The sequence below is a fragment of the Mustela putorius genome, unplaced genomic scaffold (genome assembly GCF_011764305.1).
Source record: "Mustela putorius furo isolate JIRA1106 unplaced genomic scaffold, ASM1176430v1.1 tig00000460_pilon_pilon_pilon, whole genome shotgun sequence".
In the NCBI taxonomy this organism is placed as follows: Eukaryota; Metazoa; Chordata; class Mammalia; order Carnivora; family Mustelidae; genus Mustela; species Mustela putorius.
The window spans coordinates 19061318-19086582 of NW_025421389.1; the positions used below are offsets into that span (position 1 = coordinate 19061318).

Here is a 25265-nt window from a genome sequence, read left to right on the forward strand (position 1 = left end):
TTGTGTTCAATTGGAAGCAGTTAAGGGGAGGGCCTGCCTCTGATCTGGGGGTTGCATACTCTGGAAAAAGGAAACCCATTTGGAGGAGGGTGACCAGGATGCTGAGAAGGAAGGAATGAAGGCAGTGATGATGGATCTCTGGAAGAAAGGAGATACCAGGAGCTGTGAACAGTGTCTTGGAGCCCAGCGGTGCCATCACTGGGAAGAGCAGACGCCCACTCTGAATGCTCCTGAGCCACAGGCAGGGCTGGGACAGGAAGTAGAAGACACAGACGGACACACGGATTTGGGCTCAACAGAAAGAAAAGACCAACAGTCAGTCTTCAAAGCAGAATGGGTTAGATCGGGGTCCCTCCCACCATCAGGACTGTGTGACAGGCGGAGTACAGCACTGGGAACATCTGCTGGCAGACAACAGACAGGTACCCTGGCCAGCAAAGGAGGCTGCAGGAAAGAGCCAGAAGCAGGCGGCAGGGTCGCAGCTGGAGGGTGGGTCCAGATTCAGGCCCCTGGACTCTCAGAAGATAGAGACGAGCAAGGCCTGGCCATAGAGGCCCAGGGGAGCCTGGGCACTGCTGAATGCCAGAGTGAGGTCTCAGACTTGCCAATGAGACAGAATCTTGGGCACTGCGGTGGCAACCCAGGTGGGGGTGATTAGAAGTCAACGGCCAGGTGTTTGAATCTGAGGGGGACGAAGAAAGACCAGCAGCCAAGATTCACTCCGATGCTGAGTCATTAACTGCTGGCTTGGGCTTCCTCAGATTGAGACTGAGATTGGCCCCAGGACCTGGAGTTGGCTGCAGGAATGGGAGAACGCAGGACAGGGAGCCAGCAGGGCTGCTGCACTGTCCCTAACAAGGAACACCTGTTCAGAACAGCTTCTGTGTCCGGGGAGACCATCATCGTCTCTGCCATTGAACGGCAGGCGTATGGGGCGCTCCTTTGGGACCCTCCCTGGGGCTGCATCATTCATTTGTCCGGTAGCTATTCAGCAAGTACTTTCTATACACCAAGCACTGTTGATGTGCTGGAGAAACAGTAGGGAAGAAAACAAAGAGCTTTCCCTGATGGGAGGACGCAGAAACAACCAGGACTGGTTTGCCAGGTGGCCATAAGTGCTAAGGAAAAAATCAAGCAAGTAAGGGTGGGTGGGGGGGAGGGGGGTGTTGTGGGGCAGGGCATGGCCTGCAGGGGGTGACGGCATGGACCAGGCAGGGATCTCGGTGGAGCATGTGTTAGGCAGAGAGCACAGCACGTGCAAAAGCCCTGAGGTGAGCGCGTCCTTGCCTTGTCGGAGAAAAAGGCAGGGGATTACTGGGGTCGCGGTTGGTGTGGGTGAACAAGAGTCACCCGGTTAGAGAGGAACTGGAAAAGTAACCCAATAGTGGGGCAGACCATGAAGTGTCCCATGGGACCCTGTGGCTGTTTTCTTCGACTCTGGGCTGAGAAGGCGCTGGGGAGGTGCACTGACATGGTGCAACTGACATTTTGAAATAATCATTTCTTGCTGCCATTTTGATAAATGAAAGTGACCAGGCAAGCAGGAAGCAGAGAAACCAGGAGAAAGGCTTTGTGGTAACCCAAGTGCGAGATGATACAGTCTTAGAACAGGAAAGCAAGAGAGAAGTGGTAAGAAGTGGCTGGTCTCTGGGTATAGTTGGAGAGAATTTTCTGATGGAAAAGATACAGGATGTCAGAGAAAGAGAGGATGCAGCGTGACTCCAAAGGTTGGCGCCTAAGTCAGAAAAGAGGGGGTAGCATATTCCAGTGTGTGGACTGGGGGAGAAAGGAGGAGCGGCAGGCTGGAGGGAAACATCCAAACCTTGACTTTGGGTATGCCAAGTCTGAGTTTCTCTCAGACATCCACGTGGGGATGGTGAGTCGGCGCAGGAGTCCGGCGTTGCGGGAGAGGTCGGGGCGGGAGCTGAGAAGACGGGAGCCAGACGCACATAAAGCCCCGAGCCTGAGGGAGATCACTAGGGGTGGGTGAGGAGAGAAGTGTGTCAGCAGCGAAGCCTGGGGCACATCCCTATCCAGAGGTCAGGGAGACAAGAAGGAATCAGCAGAGGACGCTGGGAGGGAGTAGCCGGCGAGAAGCACAAGAACCAAGATGGAGCGTGACCAGAAGCCAAGAGCAAGAAATGTTTCCAGGGAGAGGGAGTGAGAGGCTACATCAATGCCAGTGAGATGAGGCCTCGGGACTGACAACCGGATGCGGTCCGGCGGGCATCCTGGTGGGGATGATGTTAGGACAACGGGAGGAAGCCGCACGGAGAGGGTGAGAAGACAGGGGATATAGACAGCTTTGAGTTGGTAATTCTCTTGCAGAGTTTCTGTGTAAAGGGGAGGAGAGACATGGGACGTTAGCTGAAGACAGATGTGAGGCTGGGGACGTTTTAAGATGGGAGACCCTTCGGATCCCTTAGCCAGGACCTGGGACCAGCACCGCAGTGTGCAAAGTGCCCCTCGAGGGTGGAGAAGACAGACTTCCATCTCTCAAAAGCTCTTAGGCTCCTGGGCTAGATGGAATTCAAACAAGGGAGAGGTGGGTGCTCGTCAGTGAACACAGTGCAGCGCACATATGAGCATGTGCACGACTTGCCCCTGGATAATTCTGGAAGAAAGAGTTTCCCAACCAGGTGCGGAGTCCCAGTGCCCAGAAAAAGATGAATTTAAAGCAGGCTTTAGAAAAAGGGGAAAGATAGCATTTGCTGGAGGAGTGCAGAAAAGCTAGGGCAGGGGACAGCTGCCGGATGGAGACAGGGTGGCCCCAAAGTCCTCTCCGTCATCCCAGCTGTCATTGTCCTGGCACTTACTGCACACCTGATGCAGTTCGAAGGACTGTCTCTGGGGTCAATTATTGAACTCTCGTGAGAGCCTGAGCTGGGGACCGCTCTTATCCCATGTTATGGATAAAGAAATTAAAGCACCGAGATATTAAGTGCTTGCCCAAGGTCATTCAACCTCACAATAAAGAGTGGAGCTCAGATGCAAACCCAGGCAGTCTGGTTAGAGTTCCTGCTCTGGCATCAACCCCACACGATGCCAGAGCCTTCCAGAGCCAACCCCAGTGCTACCCAGAACACATCTGGCTCCCTTTTCCTCTTGCCCTCCATGCACCCATCAGTTTGGAATAGCCACAGACATCTGGGAGGGTCTGGGTGGAAAACGCCAGGAGGAGGGGACACTGAGGGACCCTCTCGTGGCCCACCACAAATGGCCACTCAACCCCAACACATGGAGGGAGGGAGGGAGAGGAGCTGAGGGGATGTGGCTAATGTCTGCCCCTGGGGTAGAGTTTCAGAATGGACTTCAGACCCTCTCCTCTGAGAAGGGTCATGCTAACAGAGAGAATCTCAACTCCCATCAGGCGTTGTGGTGAAAGAGCCCCCATTAGGGCTGTGGTGCCTCCTGAGACCAGCATGGTCTCCCCAGGCATGCCAACAGAGGTGCAAGCTGAGCACCCGCTACCCACGCCAGTCTGGGCTCCCTTCCCTCTCCACAGCCCTCCTCATCAATGTGAGCTCAAATGGGCCTCACCAACCCAGCTGCCATGACAGCTGGGCGCCATGACTCAGCTCGATGGAAAGAAACCCACAGGGAGACACAGCAGTACACTTGAGCAGTCTCACAGGTGTCTACAGCCTCCTGATACCCAGGGCTCCCCTGCAGCCATGGCCCAGGCCCCATCAAGTTGACACAGAATGTGTGTCTACTCCTACAGAGACCAGAGAGAGAAAGCGTGACCGCTGTCATTCCTGGAGCCAAGCTGCAAGGCTGTGAGCGGGATGTGGGGGCTCTGCCGACGCACACACGTGTATCCCACGGGCACTCGGACACTTGGCTCACACACACTCAGCAGCTCCCACCATCCCCCCATGCTTCTCCAGCTCCCCGACTCGTGGCCGCAAGAGGAAGGGAAACACGCAGACAGGTCTACACTGACTAAGGAGAAAGGATCAGGAGGGCTATCTTGTCTTATCTGCCCTGTCCAAGCATCTGGGGCCAGATGGGGTCAGGGCTTAAGTTAAGCAGATGGCTGCCTCCATTCTAAGCCCTTATTGATGGTCGTTAATGAGGACACAAGGATAATGAAATGTCTCCCTATGGACATATGAACACAGACCAAACTATGCTTCCACAGAATCCCAGGTTCAAAGTGGCCTTCGAGGTAACATGCCCAACCCCCGGCTTTGAGGCTGAAATCCTTGTCCCACCCCTGTGGCCACCTCCAGCTGTGGGAGCCTCTGTCCCCAGAATGGCTGATCCCGTCTGCCTGATGGACAGTTTTTGACTTCTCAGCCCAATTTCTCTCTATAATTTCCACCGTCCCCACACATACCTGAAACCACCACAGGGGGAAGAAAATAGAGCTTGCTAACCAGTCACTCCCCATTTCAAGACTTTTGTAAACCATCTCACAGAGCTGAAGACAGGTTTCCAAAAGTCTGACGTGATACGGTCATGGCTGTTCTCCCAGACCAGGTGCGTCTCTGCCCAGCTGGGCTTCACCCACCAGAGCAGCAGCTCCTCTCAGGCACGTGCAGAGGGGCAAAATGAGAGCCCAAGGGAAACGAGGCCATTCTAACACAAGGGAACCCAGGCAGCCACACACCAAAACTCATCTGAAAATCAGCTCTATTCTCTAAAATAGAACTTTTAGTTACAGAACAAGAGCCCCATTCCTTGGCTCTGATATCCCTACTTCTGGGACCTTTCCCAGCTTTCTCCCAAAGATCCTTCACGATCTGTTTAAGAAAACACAACATTTGCTACCATTACTTGCCTATTCTCTTTAGCTCAGCCAGATTTCAGGAGGTCTTGGTGACAGTGTACAGGCCTCCAGTGGCTTGCAGTTCCACTGAGCAAGAACGTACCGCCAACAGGCTATTCAGGACCCTGCCGCCTTAGCTGTGCCCCAACTCTGCTTCCCAGAGCTCCTCTGCTAACCCACCTGGGACATACCTGCTCCCCTCCTCCCTTGGAGAAGCTTGGGCAGGTCACAACCTCTGTGAACCTCAGGACCTTTCTCCATTAGATGGGCTCACTCCCACCTGCCTTGCAGGTTGCTGGGGAAATTGAGCTAACACAGGTGTGAGAACGCATTACATACCACAAACCATGGCACAGAACTCTCCAGATGGCTGGGAGTCAGGAGCTGTGGCATTGCTGGAGGGGCCCTTTGCTGGCTTACTTCACCTAATGGGGACCCCCAGTTTTCTTTATCAGTAACATGAAACCCACCCAAACCAAACTCAATCCTCACATCTCAGCAGAAAAGACTACAGCCTGAAGTCATACTGCACCGATGGGCTCTGGGAAGGTGGAGAGAATTCAGACTTCATGAAAGCGTCCTGTGTAGCACTCTTGGAAGAAGGCAAGCTGCAGGTGAAGACAAATGATGACATCATGGGCCGAGGGACTCCGCACAGCACCCTGGCTGGGTGGCCTACCTAAACACAGCTGACCTCCCTCCCCCCGACTACAGGTGTGGCAGCAGGCGTGGTGGGGGAGCAGGGAGAGACAGCCTGGTGCAGGCACACATGCTTATAGACACACACCCACATAGATGTCTTGATCTTTCGGTAAAATATCTACTCTTTTAATTACACATGTTGCTCACTTATCGTTAAACGACACTGTTTGGTGTTTTTGAGCATTGACCGATTTCTGGGGAGAGAGACATCCAAAAACGGACCGGTCAAGCTCCACCTTCAAAACCGTGCCATCAGGTCACACATCTAGCAAACATTAGGTGGGCACGACTCTGGGGCAGGCACTGGGTTAGACCCAGGAATACAGACATCATAAAGACAGACACAGATCCCCTAAGGTGTTCAGCAGGGGAGAGATCTGTGTCCCAGAAATCTTTCCATATTCCCTCTCTAGATGACAGATGAAGGAGAAAGTCATCAATTTCTATTTGTCACTAATATGAAAGACCAATTGATTGCCTACCTGCATGACTCAGTTTGGAAGAGAGATGACAAGTTACGTGCCCATCAAAATGCCATAAATCACATCATGTGGTAAGATTATTGAGGGGAGCCCACTCCTCAAAAAAAAAAAAAAAACCCATGGTGAATCCTTTCTTTGCAAGACACAGAATTTTGCTGGTATATTTGGATCTCGGTGTGTCAGATATATTTAATACACAGCAGAAGAGAATGAAAAAAATGGTGTTTTTAATTCTTCCCTCTTACCTCCCCCAGTTCTCTTATTATCTCCATCTTTATAACATTTGAATATTCTATGTTTAATGTTCTCTGTACAGGACTTGGAACTCACTGGGGGAAACCAACCAAGTAAAAAATGGTAGTTGTAAAGTGCATGGGTGTCCTAGTAAGGCAGAGCGTCAAATAAATCCAGGTTCCTGCTGCTTTACCAGCCAGGAAACTCTGAACTTGAGAGAGACACAACTGCTCCCACAACCTGCTCATGTGTCTCCTAAGCCCCAAGCCCATCAGGACTTCTGTGCCCCATGAGCAAGCCTCTCAATTCCCCAGGCCTCAGTTTCCCCGTTGGTCAGATGGACTTTCTCTGTGCCCTTGGGAAATGATTTGCAGGTAAAAGAATCCACGGAGAGCTGGAGAGGATATAAGGCCAAGACTCCCTCTGATAATTCCTTTACTGGGTAGAACACGGTGTCGTTTACATGTGTGTTCTGATAATGGGGTCGCCCTTCTGTCTCCAGGTGTACAGCTGCGGTGGCCCAGGGTAGAAAGAGACAGCTTTGGTGATAGGTTCCAATTTCTTACACGACCTTGTGAGATCTTTCAACTCCCCAAGGCTTCCTGTCTTCATCTTAAACATCAGGTGGTTAATTCTGCCATGGACAATGCTGGATATACGTGAACTACGAAGACCGGGTCGTGGGAGAGAGGAAGGCCTTTTTGAGTGGGAGGGGCTCTGGTGATTATTACCGCGCCTCCAAGTCCTCAGTGCTCGGCACAGAGTACTCAACAAACACCTGTCGAGGGCACTGGTAAATGGGTAGTTGACTCACTGTATCTACTGTCACAGCCAGCATCAGAACCCAATGAAGAGCTTCAGCCCATTCTTGTTATGTGTTCCAGAGAAGACCGAGCACATTTTCTCCTCCTTTTCCTCCTTTGTCTTCCCCTTCCTGCAGTCAGTCTACCCCTTTAAGCATACGCAAGACCAGAGGACCGTATGTTAAAACAAAGATACTGAATGTGTTCTTGGGGAACCTGGTCTTGCAAGGGGCTACGGATCTGTCCACACACCCAGTGACTGAATCTGAGCAATCCGTTCACATACGTGGAGTGTGTCCGGTGGCCAGTTGCCCTTGGAGTTCACAGTCTGGTGATAAGTAGAGCATGACCCAGCAGGTGCTGGAACAGGTGTTAAGTACCAGGGAATGGGAAACATGGCAGGAAAAAGATGATTTCTCCCCGGACGGACAGGGAGATCATGAGAAAGGACAGCCATTGAAGCTTGGGAGAATAGTGTTGGGGGAGGAAGAGGAGGAGAGGGAGGGGGAGAAGGGGTAGTTGCGGTAGGAGTTTCCTGAGAAGGAAGTGAGGGGAGGCGAAGAGGAAGCAGACGCGTCGTGGGAGCAGTTTTCCAGGAAGAGAAGCCAGAATGGGGAGAGCAGCTCCCCCGCACGGGAGGGAGGAGGGGAAAGCCCAGAGCAAAGCCTCCTGGTCTATTTGGGTAACAGTGATTAGTAGTTCACGGGGGCTGAAATGGGGGCCAAGGAACGAGTAACAGGAAGCAGTCTAGAAAGCTGACAAATACTTACTGAGTACTTCATGTGTTCAGGGCAAAGCTAACATTTGCTAATGTCAGGAATGGGGTGGAAGAAAAGCACCAGAGACAATACCGCGGGTGGCCAATCTCCCCCCCAACGGCCGGTGAGCCCACAGATGGGAGGCCAAGCGAGCAGGGCAAGAGCGGTCAATGACTAGTGGCTCTAGCGTGGGCTGCCACCAGCCCGGCCACCTACTTGCAACATCCCCTTGGGGCCTCCTTCCCCATATGTGAAATGAGCGGCTTGGAGAATGGGATCTTCAGAATCCTTCATCACTCTAAGAGAAGACGACAGTCCCTCCAAGTACTAGAGGGCGGGAGAGATGGGGTGGGGTCCCCTTCTGAGCATTTATTAACTTGTGGCTCCCACAGTCATCACTCAGAGAACCCAGAGGGACAGAAGCAAAATCAAAAGACATTTTCAGAAGACGGATGACTGAAGGGGGCTGACATATGTGTGAGAGTTTGGGGAATTTATGCGGGCAGCCTCACGGTCATAAATAAAATCCCTTTCTCTTACCCAAAACCTCATTCGGGGGGTAAACACCGGGCACCGTAATAGACAATTTGGCTGGATCTCCCGCCCCGCACCTCACTTGAATGAAAAACAGCAGTGCCGGGGCAGCGTAATGGGTTTGGCCGTCTCTTTGCAAACATCCATACTGTCACCGGTGGAGGAGCAGGGCTGAGGACGGAGCAGGGCTGAGGACGGAGCAGGGCTGAGGATGGAGCAGGGCTGAGGACGGAGCAGGGCTGAGGACGGAGTAGGGCTGAGGACGGAGCAGGGCTGAGGACGGAGCAGGGCTGAGGTTGGAGCAGGTGGGGCAGTTCATCTCTGGGATTCCTCATCCTTTCTGCAGCCTCACTCTCTCCGCAGGCTGAGGAGTTTGGGAGGAACCCCGAAAGCACCAAATGCAGGGAGAAGTGACCCTTGGAAAGGGGCAAGGGGAACCACACCCCTCCCTTTCCCGTGCGCCTCTGGGGGCCGCGGGAGACGCCAGCCCCACCAGCGTCGGTCCAGCCCGTTCTGCTCAAGGCTGCCTGCTGCCAAGCTCAGCTACTTGTTTTCTTGACCTACTTCTCCTCCCCTCCCTGCCCCACTCCAGATCCCCTCTGGAGCCCACAGTAATTAGCACCTTTCTGTTCATTAGGTTCAGAAGACTTGAAAAACCTCCTGGCTCCCAGGATAACCAAGGAGACGGGGGAAACGGGTCCCGGCATTGTAGGCTTTTGGTTTTGCCTTTCTTTTCTGTCCCTTTGTTGGCTTCACTCTGCTTCCTGGCCTCTGTGTGAGAGGAGGCCCGGTTTGACCTTGCCAGCCAGCAGGGCGCCTGGCTGGAGATGGGCTGAAAGTGGCCTGGCGTGAACCAAAACAGAGGGCCAACAGCATCTTGACAGCACTGGACAAGCAATGCTCCAGGAGTGGGTGCGGGAGCAGGAGGGGTCCCTTTGAAGCCCTCCGTTGTCAGCGTCCCAGCCAAGAGAAGGATCTGTCAGCTCCACTTTCTGTTCCCCTCCTGGAGAACCGGTGTCAGGAGAGCCAAGGCCGTGAGGCGCTGCTGTTTCTGGCTCAATCCCTTTCCGCTTCCCATTAGCGACAAATGGAAATTGATGGGTTACCGCTTTATCCGCTCATTTAGAGGGGGAGAAAACCTCGCAGCAAACGCTGAATAACTGTAGGCATCTTGTAAATTAAGCATCTTAAGGATACGAACCGTTTTGCATTGCTCCTAAGCAGAATTAAATTAGGTTTTGAAGTTCGGTAAAAACGAATGGGGAGAGGGAGGGAAGATTTTGTTTTTAATTCCTTGCTTTAAAGCATGCAGAGTGGCGCGCTGAGGGCAGGGAGAAGGGAAGAACTAAGTCACCTGTCTGCATTTCTGATTCCAATCAGCCACTGTTGCATATGCATGGAGAAGTGGGCCCAAGAGTCCACACGGGGCAGCCCAGAGACCTGCAGCTTGGCTTCTGGCCCACGGTGCGGGCCTAGCCTGGGTCGCGGCTTCTGGCCTGCCTCTGCCCCCCCGGGGCCTCCTGCCCACCACCAGCAGGCCAACCTCTAGGAATCTGGACCAGTCCTGGTTACAAGCGGCTTAAAAGCCAATCTCCTAGGACTCGGCGTCAAGATACCTTCCTTCTCAATCAGCCTCTAACACTTTTAAGTTCAGGTCTAGGATCTAGGATCCTGCCTTATTGGCAGTATCCACTTCCCTCACTCCCCACCCCAGTCTGGGAAGAGGGGCATCCCATGGGTACCTATCTGCAGAAGCTGCCTAGATTTGAGTCCTTCTGGGGCTCTTGTCTCCCCTTGCCCCAGGGGTCCTGATGTTAACTCAGCCTTCTTACGACCAATAGCCCATCCACCTGGGCTTCTCACTGCTGTACCCCAACCCACCTGTCCACACTGACCCCGTTCCCCATATATACACAATCCCCCAATCCATGACAGCCCACATCAGTCCTGGGCCATCAGATGGACCAACCGCACAGTGCACACTGGCATAAACTCTTCTTGTCCCTGCAGTCAGGGCTGTTTTCATATGACCCACATTAGCAGTGCCCGAGCCTATAGGGAATGAGGCTCATGCCGTCGTGGGGAAGAAGAGGCACCTGGTTTCCCAGGCACTCCTGTATTCCCAGGGGAGAAAGGCCTTGCTCCAGGACCAGGGCTGCTGCTGGGACAGGGAGCAGCACAGCCCCTGCCTGTCCCTAGAGTGGGCGTCCCCACAGCAGCAAGGCCATGGGGAGAATGTTGGCCACTGCAGTAGCCTTGCCTCCCTCTCTAGAACCAGGCCAGGGAGAACCGACACACCATGTCAAGGGCCCTGCCAAGCAGCCGGCCAGGGCCCCTGAGAGCTCTCCCTGACTAGATCTGAGGCACACTCTCCAGGAAGACTTCTTGGATTGATCAGAGACCAGGAGAGGTAATTTCTTCTCTAATCTCCAGCCCTGGATTTAAAATCCCCACAGTCATGCCCACCCTCCTGCTTCACCCTTCGTGTGCCAGGCCGAGTCCGCCACAAACTGGAACAGGGATTCCGCGTCTCTGTTCTCCCCACAAGGGGGCTGGACAGACTGACCACCAGCAGGATCGGAGCTATGAGCCCGGCCCACCCCCACCACTAGCCCAGCTGAACTCAGGGAGGGCACAACGCACAAGATGTCCCCCACGAACACCCGGGCTCCAGGCGGGGGCATCCCCCAGAGCTGGGCTGCCCCACTTACCAATTCTCAAGGAGTGCGGGCTGCAGGCGACCATCACTAGCCACGCGGGAAGCAGCACCAAAGGCGCCGAGAGGCGGGGCATCTTCTATAAATCCTCATGGAGCCCTCTGCTGGTCTGGGCATGACATAACTCTGCGGGAGAGCGGCGGGAGGGAGCAGGTGAGTCTGACGCCCCTGCCAGGTAGCCACCCACCCAGCCCTGGGACCAAAGCTGCCCCGTGGGGAGGGCTCTCAAACCCCTGCAGAACCACTGGCAGGGAAACCTCCAGGCCAGCTCCAGGCCAGCTCCTTGGTCCTTGCTCCTGAGGCCAGGCCCACAGAAGGTTCATGTTCTAACCCCAGCCCCCCGATCCAGCTGGGGGTTTGGGAGAGTAACTCTTACCGAATGATGTAAGGGGCTCCACGGTTCTGAAATCTCTAACTGGAATGAAAACCTTCATCTGCTCTTGAGAAACAAGAGCCATGAGTGAGCCGAAGAGGAAGGGGTGGCGAGACTATGCCATTGCCCCGGAGACACGCTGTATGCCCTGCTCTGCTCACTGGGGAGCAGTGAGGGGAAGGGGCTAGGTTCAAGTCCTACTCCTCCACGTGCTAGCAAGGTGGCCTTCAGGAGGACTGTCCTTGACCCCTCAGCTCAGTTTCCTCGCAGGTAAAACTAGCCTGGCGTCTCTCAGGTGGGAGAGCTGAACCACAGACCAAGATAACAGGGGAAAAGCAGCTGCGCTCAGGCCTGGCCTAAAGGATGAACTACACACCATCAGTCCCTCCCTGGCCCAGATCGAGAGGTCCATTCTCAGTAAAAACTGAGAGTAGAAGCACACAAACCAGGTCATCAGCTGGTTTCCGCATCTGCTCCTGCTACCTGATGGAAATGACACCCCCCCCATCCTTTCTCCACCAATCTCCATTCCTCCTGGGGCCAATGGGCCTGGTGTCAAAACCAGAGCCTTGGAGAGGACTGCCTCCCCCGAGGCAGCATGGGTACTGTCCCCTCCCTGAGACCACCAACACCCTGAGAACAGAGTCTGCAGCCTGCCAGTCACACACCATCAATGGGGTCAAGTCAGAGCTAGTAAGCACCTGGATATGCTAGCCCCTGGTCACCACTGATTAGGAAAGTAGTATTAAAATTATCCCTTCCCCCACCCAAGCCAGACAATTCAACAGAAAAATGGGCAAAGACTAGAACAGACAGTCCACTAATAACTGCATCCAAAAGCCTATAAACGTTGGAAGAGGGTCTCAGCATCCCTGGGCATCAAAAAATGCAACTTCAAACCATAGTAAGAAACCACTATACACCCACCAGAATGACTTTTTAAAAAAGACAATGTCAAGTGTTGACAAGGATGTGGAGCAACTGGAACTCTTGTATGGTGCCAAGGCAAGTGTAAGTTGATAGAACGGATTTGAAAAACCGGTCTTTATGCTCCTGAAACCCAGAGCTTTACCAGTACCGTAGGGACACTGCAACCCCACAATAAGCCTATCTCCAACAGAATATATGTGCTCAGATGTCTTAGAGATGTATTAGAATGTTCATAGCAGCACTTTTCACTTCCCCAAACTGGAAACTACCCAGCTGTCCAGAGGCAGAACAGAGAAATACAGTGTATATCCACACAACAGAAGGTTCCATGGAAATGAAAATTAATCATCAACAACCATGTGTTGAGATTCAGGATGAATCTCATGAACATAATTTGACCAAAAGAAACTAGGAACAGAAGCATACATGCACACATATGACATGATTCTTTCTATAAAAAGTATAAAAAACTGGGGTGCTTAGGTAGTTCGGTTGGTTAACTGTCTGCCTTTGGCTCAGGTCATGATCTTGGGGTTCTGAGATCAAGCCCCTCATCAGGCACCCTGAGGCAGGGAATCTGCTTCTCCTTCTCCCTCTCCCCCTGTTCCTGCTCACTCGTGCTCTCTCTCAAATAAAATAATTTTTTTTTTAAGAAAAGTAGCATAAAAAACTGTTAGAAGCCTTGTTGGTGGGTACCCTTGGGGTAACAGGAAGGGCCATGTGGGGTCTTCTGGAAGTGCTGACAATGTCCTGTTGCTTACTCTAGGCACGATCCTGAAGATACAGCACCAAGGCCCCCTGCCCAGCAAGTGTGTTCAGTCAGTTTGTGAAAACTCCCTGAGCTGTGTACTTAGGATTATATTCACTTTTCTGTGTGTGTGTGTGTGTGTGTGTGTGTGTGTTGCACACTTCAGTAAGTCTTTGTTTAAGCATCACACACTTGATGTTCCAGCCACACCCAGTACCAGGCAGCTCCCTGTGCACCCCTGGTTCCCTCTGCCTGATGCTCCTCTCCCCGACCCCTGCCATTTGCCAGGATCCAGAGCCCCTCTATGTGCCGCTGTGACAGCCTATGCTGATTCTTACAGCTTTTCCTCCCATTGCTGGGAGAAATAAAATATTTCTGTTTATTTTATTTCTCACATTGCCATGTGCCCACACATGGAACCAGTGTGGGTTTCTTAAGGTCAAGGACAAGTGACAGCCTGCTGTTGATTCCCCAGTCTACTTATACACAACAGGTGTGCAGGATGAACTTGTTCAATGAATAGAAGGGCTCAAGCCATCACCTGGGTAAAGAAAGGTAAAGGACTGGGGCACCTGGGTGGCCCAGAGGGTTAAAGCCTCTGCCTTCAGCTCAGGTCATGATCCCAGGGTCCTGGGATGGAGCCCCACATCGGGCTCTCTGCTCAGCAGGGAGCCTGCTTCCTCCTCTCTCTCTCTCTGCCTGCCTCTCTGCCTACTTGTGATCTCTGTCTGTCAAATAAATAAATAAAATCTTTAAAAAAAAAAAAAAAAGAAAGAAAGAAAGGTAAAGGACAAAGGCAACTCTGCTGTTGGCAAATCAGGCTCAGAATCTCCATCCTATCATTCATGGATGTTGATGCAAGGACAAATTACAGCACACACAGTCTCCAGAGAAGCCTGACATTCTGACTCGCTATGGATAAAGTTGATTGTCCAGTGATGGTCCCCCCACTGGAATGCAAGCTCAAACAAAGGGGGGGGTGGGGCGAGGAGCAGAAATCTTGTTCGTCTGTCTCCTCGGGGCCCAGAACAGGGCCTGGCATATATTACAGCCTCAATAAATATGTGTTGAATGGATAAATGAATCAGCTGTCAAAGAGGAAAGAACTGTAAAAATCTGGTTAGGCTGTATAAAAGCAATACTAACTATAATCATTTATGTCAAATGCCTTCCATTTATGCCTGATCAGCACGCCACTCGGTAATTATTATTCAGACTGCTAAAGAGGTGTCAGATTAGCCTGTGTAAATTCTATTTGATGACACAACTACACTCCTTCCATGCAGGCCTGCCTCCCATCGTTCGTGGCCATGAAGCCTAGCTGACTCTGGAGACCGCACATAAGGACAGCAAGGACGGAGGTCCTGGGCTGCTCTGGGGCCTCGACTGTATGATCTGGGGCACAGAGATGAGAAATGTTCTCTTCCCAAACCTTACAGGAATCAAAAGAACCATGGTGTTTCATGATTGTAAGGCTCGTTGGTTTGCAAAATTCTTTCCACCGTCTCTTTCTGCTTTAATCCACAGGAAAATCTCAATCACACCAAGGAAGCAGAATCCAAGAAAGGGGAAGGGCCTAGCTCAAGGTCACATAGGCATCAGGAGGCAAAGCCCCAGACAGCCAGGTCTCTGACTCCACTGGCCTTTCTTATATAGCTTTACTGTGTGTACATAAGAACAAGAGAGGAAGCTTGCAGATTCTTCATCAAAAAGCACAAAGAAATCTGAGGTCTTATTTTCATTTTAATGTTTAGATGAATCTGGTCTTAGAACCAAAGAGGGCAGCCTTTATCAACTAAAAGTATCTGAATAATTTAGGGAGGAAAAAGAAACGATCCTGAAGATACAGCACCAAGGCCCCCTGCCCACGAACATTGTCCCCCTTGGGGAGCTCCCCTCCTCCTGTGGCTCCTTGCCACCTGCATGGTGTGGCTTCATCTCATGCCCAGGGCCCTGGCATAATACAGCTGCGTCCCGCAATTCTGAGCACCTCAGACACACTGCATCCTAGACAAAGGGTAACCTCTCCCCCTACCCCTCACACCCATCAGCTGCTTCTTCTCTCTCCTCCGTCCTCTTAGGCAGCACCACACCCCACTCGTCATCCAAGCCAGAAAGATGGTTCCCATCCCACACGCCATTCTGATCAATCACCCCATCCCGACTGCTCTGCCTCCTAAAGCCCATGACTGTCTCTGTATCCCCATGGTCTGTCACCCTCACACCACCCCCATCCAGATGTCTCTCAGCAATGACCTGGACTCTGGTCAGAGCAGCCTTCCTGGCCTCCCTCCCTTGGGTCTTTCCTTCCCTCCCAGGGTGGTTCTCCATTCAGCTGTGTGGTGGGGATTCTTACTAAAATGCAAACATGATAACGACATACCCAGGCTCAGTCTCCCCTGACTCTGTCCTGCCTCCAGGATCAAGGGCAAACTCCTCAGTCCCACAGGCAAACCCTTCACGAGCTGGATCCTGCTCACCTGCCCTTGCCCCCAGCCCATTGCACCTCAGGTTCCAGCAAAATCTGAGCCCTGATTTTCCCAATATGCCACCTGTATGAGAGCTCCCACGTGGGATGTGACCTCGACCCCCAATGGCCTGGGGACAGTTTTCTACAGGCTCACTGCAGTATCTCCCTTCTGAGGCTTTCTGTGATCTCTTCCCCAAATGCTGCCACCACACCTGGAACATTCTTTCTCATGGCACTAGCCAGTTACAAGAAGGCTGTCTGCCTGCAGAACCATCAGCGGTGATGGGAGGGACAGTGACAAGTACCTAGCATGCTACTTGGCACATAGTAGGTGCTCTGTTAATATTGGCCAAATGAATCAATGAACAGATGACATCTAAAAGGCATTGACTCGGGCGTCTTGCTGGCTCAGCAGAGCATGTAACTTTTGGTCTTGGGGTCATGGATTCAAGTCCCACGTTGGGGGTAGTTTACTTAAAACAGTAAAGGGGTCATTTAAAAAAAAAGACATATGTTCAGTTTACACCAATATGAAATAAATTGCCAATTGATTTGTACATTTTGTATATTTGCTGTAGGTCAAACAATCTAAGGGGAAATCACGGTGTAGATCCGGGCAAAGAGGAATCACAGCATGGGGAGGGAAGCAAGCAGGAACTGAGCGCCTACGAGCAGGCACTGTCCAGGCCCTGGCGCTCACAGTCAGGGAAGGGACAGCACTCCCATGTCCAGGAAGCTGGATGCCATGATTACAGACAATGAAGGAAAAGTTCAGGATGCTATGGAGTGTGTGGCAGAAGGACCTCATGTGGTGGGAAGGGAAAGCTTCCCTGGGGACAAAAGGTTCGACCTGAGTTAGCCAGGTCTCTTAAAGGGGACACAGTGAGCAGGGAAAAGATTCCCAGAGGAACGACCCGGGGGAGACCCAGAGGCCTCTAGTGAGAGCCTGCAGTGTGCATTTCGGAAACGGCAGGGAGTCCAAGAGGATGGAAAGCTGAAACATCTCTGTCTCTTGCACTTTTGCTGCTCTTTTCCAGCAGAATTTTAGTTCAAAGCAGGTATCTAAGCATGACTTTGGCTCTCTGGGGAATCTTTGTCCCCACGTAACCAGAGCTGGGCTTCACTCCTGGACTTTTGGGAACTTGGAGGGCAGAAGGTTGACATGTAGCCCTTTCCTGTGTCACTGAGGGCACCGCTCTGGATGACATGGGATAACCCTGCTGATCAGGCCACACCAGGACGGAAGTCAGGCCAGTGGGGGTGGCTCTGGACCTTACTGAAGGAACACTCTCGAGGGGCTTACTTCCTTCAAAGCCCACCTCCTCGTCAGGAACAAGGGAGCAGTGATGCCTACCTCACAGGCTGATGAGCACCAGGAGAGCGGGGAACACGTTGGAATTTTCCACCTGTATCTCCAATGCCTAGCACAGGCTGGCACATAGTAGGCACTCAAAAATATCTGTGGAAATAATGAACGAATCCAGTCAGATAACATACGTGGAAAAGGCTCTGGCAGCATGAAGTCTTTACCCGTGACTGACGTTTGGAGCACTTGCCCAGGAGGAGCCTACAATCTAGAGCCCATTTCTCCATGGCACAGGCTGTCCTGGGAAGCTCTGGTGGCAGGCAGCGTGTGACGCCCACTGTTCTCTGAGCACAGGAAGGATGTGCTCCGGGAGGAGATGGGCTCTACTGCTTACCTACCCAGGGGCAGTTTCCTCACACAAACACCAAAAATCACTCATCCCCACTTCTTCTGAAAGAACCTGATTTGTCATTTCCCCCCCGCCCCCAGAATCTCAGGACAGGTGAACTTCCTCAGGCCAGAGGATCCCTAAAATCTCCAGGCATCTCTGGCCCACTTCCACACTTAGACGCCTGATGGAAGGTGCTAGGACAGGCCCATCAGCACCATGGACAGTGCCCAGCTCCCCGTGCCTGCACAGGCCTTCGCCAAGCATCTGTGCTTACTTACCACCTCGCTCCACAACCAGACCATGAGCTCCAGGGGAGCAGGGGAACATCTCTTCTGCACAAGTAGCTTCCCGACACACTTTGCTGTGCTGCCTACACTGAGCAGAACTCGCTAAGTGCCTGAAGATCCCCAGCCCCCACTGGTTTGCACACACACACACACACACACACACACACAGCACACAGCATGTCGCCGGCTGACCGCGTTCAGGTAGTAAGCATGCCGCTGGGACTCCACCCAGCCCAGCTGAGCTAAATGGCCTCTCCTCTCCTGATGTGTCAGAAGTCCCTCTCCCGTCTCTCTCTCTTTCTCTCCAGTCCTCATAGGGCTGTTGCACCATTAATCGTGATTTTCCAGGGTGGGTCCGAGAGGCGGCTGACAGCCACCAGACGGTGTTTGATAGCGGGGATGACAGAGGAAATCAGAGGGGCAGCCAGATTAATTACAGGTTTTCTCTCGTCTGTGGGCAACAAGATCTTGATTACTCCTCATGATGCTCCAGGCTCCTCAAGACAAATGGATGTGGGCTTCTCGGCTGTTCCGACCCGCCCTGGCTGGAAGACGCTCCCAGCAGCAGCCAGCAGCTTGGACGGAGCGTGCAGGGAAGCTGGGTGGCCAGGTCAGGGAAGCAGCGCTGCCCCAGACCCTGTGGTCTCCTTGAGGGAGGATCAACCTCTGGGGCCTGATAGAGTTGGGCAGCATGTCTAAGTTTTCCATCTCCCCCCAGGACCGGAGGCAGGGACCCAGTGTTCACAGGCTCTGGGGGATAACCTCTCTGAGTCTGTTTCTTATTCTGAAAATGAGGGAATAGGTCTAGATGTTCGCTAAGTTCTTTCAAGTGGTGCCGTTCTGCAGCTCTAAGAATTCGACTTCATGCTAACATTTACTGAATATACACTTTCTATGTGCAGAATACTGTTTCAGCCTCAGTGCTCCTCAGAAGAGCCCTGGGAGGCAGATTCTCACACTTTCTCCACCTATCGATGTGGCAGCCGGAACTGCTGAGGTTACGTGAGACCTGCTACGGTCACCTGGCGGGCCAACGGGAATACCAGGCCACCGGCTCCAAGACCGGTTCGTACTCAGTATTCTCTACACGTGCCTTCTCTCTGTATCCCAGAACTTGGCACACAGTTGGTACTTGAGGAAATGTTGGAATATGATTATAATGATTATCATGATGTTGAAGAAGAGGAGTCGAATCCAAGTCGATCTAGGGCCCATCTGCACAATTTTCACATCGGGGGAAGCAAGCAACAGAGAAGGGAGTCTGAGTGTCTCCCTTGGCCAAATGAACAGCCCAGGTGTCCTCAGTGTTTGGGATTTACCATCAGGAGATGTGTCCAGGAGGTTGGGATGAGTTACAATGTGGCATGTTAGCCAAAGGCGGCTTGCATCGGCTGGGGAGTGGGACCTAGTCTGACTCCTCAGATAAACTAAAGACAGTGGTGGCCAGCCAGGCCCAGGCCTGATATTGGGGAAGGGTATTCAAGGACCAAAGCAACCAGGGGAATCTGCTAGCACTCAGGACACGTGACAAGCGACAGCTGTCTCCCATTCTCGGACACTAACGAGCAGGACATGAGGAATAACCAGTCTCTCTTCCCCTCCAAGCCACTTCCTGTGTAGATCTAGCCTGAAGCCCTCAATCCACTTCTAAAGAATTGCCCCTCCCCAGGGGCCAGAGCAAGTGTCCCCCGCTTCCTAACCTACGGGCCACTCTGTGTCCTTAAGCTGGTCACTTAAGCTCTGAGAGCTCCATCTCCACAAACGTGAACCATGGCCTAGGGCTCCTCCCTTGAAAAGCTGTTGCAATAGATTCTAACTGTAATGCAATCAGTCCGTGAGAACTTCCATTCTTTCCTCTCTCCACCCACTATTCAAGGCTCCCTCCAGCCCTATACACAGGCGTCCAGGACCACATCCACAGCCTCTCCCAACAGGGCAGCCTCCCAGGCCTCTCACACGTAATACCGCACAGCTCTCTCATCCCCAAAACGCTGCTCTAAGTCAACCCCATCCCGGAAGCTTTCTCTGAAGAAGGTCATCTTCCTTCCTCATTCAGACTCAGCCTAGCGGAGGAGAAAAACCAGGGACTGGAGGAGAAGAGCAGACTTTGGACCCATCTCTTAACCTCTCGTCTATAAAATGGGGAAGTTATACTTCAACCATCTCCCTTACAGGGTTGCTAAGAAAACCAAGTGAGAAAATGAGTGGAGCATTCCTTCACAGACGAGCAAAGCGCTTTCTAAACAAAATGGTGTACCTTGTTCCTTCCCTCCAGACTGGCCAAAGCATAGAAATATCCTTAACAACACTAGAGGATTGATACTTTATTCATTCCACAAATATTTCTACTGAGTGCCTACGAGCAGGCACCGTCCAGGCCCTGGCGCTCACAGTCAGGGAAGGGACAGTGTCCTCCTATCCAAGAAGCTGGATGCCATGATTACAGACAATGAAGGAAAAGTTCAGGATGCTATGGAGTGTGTGGCAGAAGGACCTCATGTGGTGGGAAGGGAAGATTTCCCTGGGGACAAAAGGTTTGACCTGAGTTAGCCAGGTCTCTTAAAGGGGACACAGTGAGCAGGGAGAAGATTCCCAGACAGAGGAACGACCCAGGGGAGACCCAGAGGTCTCTGGTGAGAGCCAGCAATGTGCATTTTGGAAATGGCAGGGAGTCCAAAAGGATGGAAAGCCGAAACATATTCCCCGTCTCTTGTATTTTTCATCCCGTCTCCCTCATTAGGGGCCCTTGGTTCCTGGATACAGCTCCGCATCTAAAGCCAGCTGCCTCCATGAACCTGGCTCCGGACCCAGCCACCTTCCCAGACAAGCAGAGGAGGCCACAGCATCCAATCTGCTTTCCAGTGCAAAGGAGGTGGTTAGAGGTGAGAAGATAGGAAGTTAAGCACCGGTCTTAGTGAGCTGGGGGAGGCGGGAAGAGGATCCCAGCGTCGGATGTGACAGGCAAGACTGGCTGGGGACGGGTGAGGAACGTCTCTGGCATTTATCTGAGGCCACCAGGCTGGGTCCTGAGGGAGATGAGCTCCTAGCAGAGACCACGTGAGCTGAGGCTTTGAAACAAAACTGCCCAGTGCTGGAGCTGTTGGTAACACATTTAGAGCAGAGAGACCTTGCAAGAGTGTCCACAGTGGAACAGAGAGTGAGCAGGCGACAAGGCTGATGCAGAGAGAAACTGCTTTTTAAGGACAGTGTTTTAATTACCTCCAGATAAACACAGCTCTTCTTCCCCTGCTCGGGATCTGTCTGGGTGTCTGGGAGGAGAGGGGTTGTCCTGGAGAGGCTTGGCCATGCCCTAGGGTGAAGCTGTATGCACCGCAGCCCTCCATAAGGAGATCTGGAAAGAGCCGGCACGGCTGGGTGGGCTGGTTCACCGGAACTGAACTATCAGAAGCCAAAGATGGGTTACAAGAGACACACAGGTGATGGTACACAGACTCTCTCCCACACCACTGAGGTCAAAGCCAGAGGAAAGCGCTCTGATGTTAGTAATGAAGAAGCACGTGGCAGACCCGGAGCCTTCCCTTGACCCAGCCGAAATGGAGTCTGTCCTGTTCACGGTCACTTCACGTACATATCGGCTTTTTGGTGTCTCTGACACCATGGTCAGAAAGCAAGGCCCTGTCCTCTTTTTCTAAGTGCCAGCCAGACCAGGGGCCAAACCAACTCTCCCTAGGTGTCTGTATTCCACGGAGAAGCCCAGGATGGACCCCCTGGGCTCTCCCTGGGGTGGAGGATGAGTGGGGGGTGGGGAGAAGAAGAGAGCCCCATATAGTAAGATAAAGGTGCATAACAAAGCACGTGGTGTCCCATTCAAGATGCAAAGCAACTGAACTTTTTCTAGCAGTCATCCAAGCAAAACACAATCTCTGGGACTTGCCCAAGAGCCTATGAACGGTCCATCCACCTCTTCCCTGCCACCCAATTCTGTTGGCACCGACGGCCACCTGCGTAGGGGAGGCCTGGCACCAGGCTCTGTGAGTGCAGAGAACAGTCACTGGCTGCTGGCCAGTTGCCCCCCGGAGAGGGTTCTAGAATGGCAGTTAGGGTAGAAAGGAGACTTGCTTTTCATTCTAAAGTGTTCTCTACAGTGTGTGTGCATTTTCAGAGATTGGACTGTGGTTTCAATTAAGAAATCTACTTAATAATTTAAAAAACAATAAAGAATCCCAACTTTCTCAATGACTGGCTCAGAGATATGAGCACGCTACTTAAGCCCCTGAACCTGGGTCCCCTTGTTATGTATAGTGAGGCTAAACACACCTCAGGTTCAAGTGCACAGTGACTGCTGGGCCTGCCACGGCCCTCGTCAGAGTCGGTTGTTCTGAGCTGACCCTGGAACCTGGCCTGAGATCACACTCCTCTCCCAGCCACAGTTCAAGCCCAACTCTCCGCTCTCCTGTCCTCCGCCCACAGCTCCCACCCCCTCCCCAGGCTACCCGCAGCCTCAGTGCTCACCTCTGAGTACCCCCCATACACCTGAGCTCTGGTTCTTGGCTGGACCCCATGCCCTGGGCAAAAGGAGGGCCTTCCCTCTGAAGGAGAGACCCCGGGGTGGGAGGGCTGCCATGTTCCGTCGGTCTCTGAGGGGCTTAGGGATGCAGAGGACACCCTCTCCAGCAGCTGCCTTGGGCTTTTGCATTTGCAACAAGCCACAGGAGAGCACAGCTCGCATTCAGCTTGCCAAAGTCCCATCACTTTCCCTCTGCCATGGCCCAGAGAGGTCCAGTCCTTCTCTTGTGGATGACAGGAATTCCAGGGGCACCCATAGTCTCAGAAGCACTGTGGGGGAGAACCTTGACCTCCTTAGCTAAGTAGGGAGCTGTATCCACACTCCGTATGCCCCACCTAGGAACCACGGTGAAAGAAGCACAGACCATGACCATGGGAGCCCAGCTCCTTTCTCTCCAAGAAGGGGAGAGAAAGGCTGTGAGCATTGCTCCTCTACTGATGGGGCTGCCACCCGGATGGGACCTGGACACACCTCCAAGAACGCTGCCGCAGAACCTTCTAGAGCACTGTCTGCCCTGGAAAAGGAGGACGTCACAAGCAGCACACCTATGAACGCATGACGCGCCACAGTCACAAAGCAGCTTTGACAAGGCAGGGCAGCCTTCGTCACCAAATGAGAAAGAAGCACTGGGAAAACAGAGGCGGAGAACATCCCCAGGCCTGGACAGGTGAGCTGCATTCTTGGACAGTGCAGGCACATGCTGCTTAGGAAGGAAGACCTTCTAGCAGGGCACCAGGAAAAGCAAGAGGTGTCCAAAGGGCAGTGACTAACCAGCTTGGCAGAGGCACACTACCCAGAGACAGATAAGTATAGGGGTCAGATTCTAGAAGGCCTCAAATGCCAAGGTTAAGGAGCTGGGACTTTATCGTGTAGGCAATAAAGAGCCACACTGAAAGTTTCTGGGCAAGGGAGGGTGAATCCTGGAGCTGCGCTTGCAGGAGATCAATGAGACTGAGGTGTGCCAGATGGCCTGGAGGGCAGAGAGGCTGGGGAGTGGGCACTTAGCCACTGCAGGAGAGCCTGAGATTGTAGAAGAAGCCATGCCTGGAGGGAACAGACCCTGCACAGCTGAACATTAAGGCACTAGACTGGATTGCCCACAGACTGGAAAAGAAAGGTTCTAGACTGCCAAGCGTTGGGCAAGAGCACAGACTTCAAGGATCTCCAAGGAAAGCAGAGCCCAAGGCAGCCCAAAGCCAGCCTCAGCAGGACACGGGACATCAAACATCTGGTAGGGCCTGGATGGGGCCCAACGGGGAGGGGCTCTGTAGATGAGTGAACTGGGAGTCAGAAGGCCTGCATTCAAAACTGACTTTGCTACTGTTCCCTGTATTATGGTCCAGTCCTCCAGCCTCTCTGGCTCTTAGTTTCCCATAAAACAGGCACAAGGCTGTCCAAAAATTGAAGAGGATAGGATGTGTCCAAAAATGTTTTCATAACCTGCAATCAGAAAGTCAGGAAGATTTTCTTCTAGATCAGTCTCTAGGGTTTGTTCGAGCTAATCTCCTCCACCTTCCCCACTAACATTTTATTCCTTGTCTTTTGTCCTAGAATCTATGTCTGACTCCCCATCTCTCAGAATGATCGAACAGATGAATGATTTATCATTGTTTTCTATAACATGGTCTGATTTCTCAGGACAATGTTTTCCACCTAGTTGGAGCTCAATAAGTGTACGATTAATTATTAAAAGTGAACCTATAGTGGATGTTTTAATCCTACTCATCATTCCCCTGCTCAGTGGCTCATCTTAATATCAATGCTGGGACAAAAAAAAATAATTAGGATGGCAGGTTGAGAGATCTCTCCCCTCTCCCATCTCCCTTCACATAATTCCTCCCAAAGGAAGGCCGCATAAGGCAGAGGTTAGCAGCACAAAGCTCTGTGTCTGCTTCAGACCGTTCCTTGATTCGGGACTCAGTTTCTTACTAGCAGGGACGCTGGGCAAGTGAGTCATCTCCCCAAGCCTCAGTTTCCCCCCCCCCGACAAAATGGAGAAAATGTTAACTCTTCCTAAGGTTGCTTTCAAAGATTCCCCATGACCTTAGCAATGCAGCTACAAACAGAAAGTGTGCCCTGCTTGCCCTGATACTGAGCTGACTGAGATGGCTACTGTGTTCTTGTGACTATTGTTATTATTGTCCAGAGCCAAATCACTGTGATTGGGGGGGGGGGGTGGCATTTGGGTACAGATTTCCCATTAGTGTGGATGATGGTGTGTGCTTTGTGACCGCCAATAGATCAAGCTTCTCATTGCTTTCAACTGGAGAAAACACATTTCAGGGAGCTCTGAAATGCCTGGACCCCCAAGCCAATCTAACAACCAGCTATCAAGTGGCATCTGGGGCTGGGGGCACTGAGTGGATCAGTCGCCCTTATGGTGCTAACCCAGCGTTAATGGTGCAAGTGAATTACAAACAAGGCCCACCTGCTGTGCTCAGCAACAAAACCCTGCAGGAGGGTAATTGCCCGGAACTTGAGCACAGGGGGACACAGCAGGCAGGGAAGACATTAAACATGGGGAGAAACGACTTCCCAACGCTTTCCTTCTCCACACAGACCCAAGGAGAAGCCAGCAGGCAAGGGGACAGGAAGCCAGCAGGCACCAAATAGGGAACGCTCCAGAACTGCAGAAGAAAGGTCTTCCAGCAGACCACAGCTGGCTGGCCAGCACCCTCCCTCCACAGATCTGAGAGCAAGGGGAGAACATCTGGGTCAGCTGCACGCGGCCAGATATCCCTCCGTGAGCTGGGATGATAAGGATTCCAGCTCGGCCAAGTGCACCACCCCACGGGAAGGTACCAACCCACACCCGGGGGTAGAATGATACGCTCGCCCAAGCTGGCGTAGGCCACGGCGGCACGAAGACCATTCATCTCTCCACCCAGATGCTCGGTGTGCATTTATTAGGCATCGGTGGCAAGTGAGGGAAAAGTGAATAGGACACGAGACACTCTTTCAAGGAGAGTCAGGCACAGATATCCGTCACTGGGCACAGGCTGGGCAGGGCAGTCACACAGCCAAGATAAAAAGCAGTGCCACCCCTAGGCAGAGAGCTCTAGTGATGCCAGGCACGGTCCAGGCAAGGACCATTAAGCTGGTCTTGAAGGACCCAGACACACACACAGACACACACCCACACGTGCACCCTTCATACAGACATACACCATGTACCGCGTGTGCACAGACACACACGTAGCCAGGTTTTCAGCATCTGAACGGGAGGCC

At 52.5% G+C, this 25265-nt stretch overlaps 1 protein-coding gene across 1 annotated transcript in view; it reads right to left on the reverse strand.

Annotated features, from left to right (window-relative positions):
* GRIK4 (glutamate ionotropic receptor kainate type subunit 4) overlaps positions 1 to 25265 on the reverse strand; it is a 415050-nt gene that overhangs the window by 279728 nt on the left and 110057 nt on the right. The window contains exons 2-3 of the mRNA XM_045080424.1: positions 16880 to 16984; positions 10999 to 11130 (exon numbers count right to left, since the gene is read on the reverse strand). Of these exons, the coding sequence (XP_044936359.1) occupies positions 10999 to 11080 (82 nt within the window). The 5' untranslated portion in view covers positions 11081 to 11130; positions 16880 to 16984. The remainder of the gene's footprint in view (positions 1 to 10998; positions 11131 to 16879; positions 16985 to 25265) is intronic.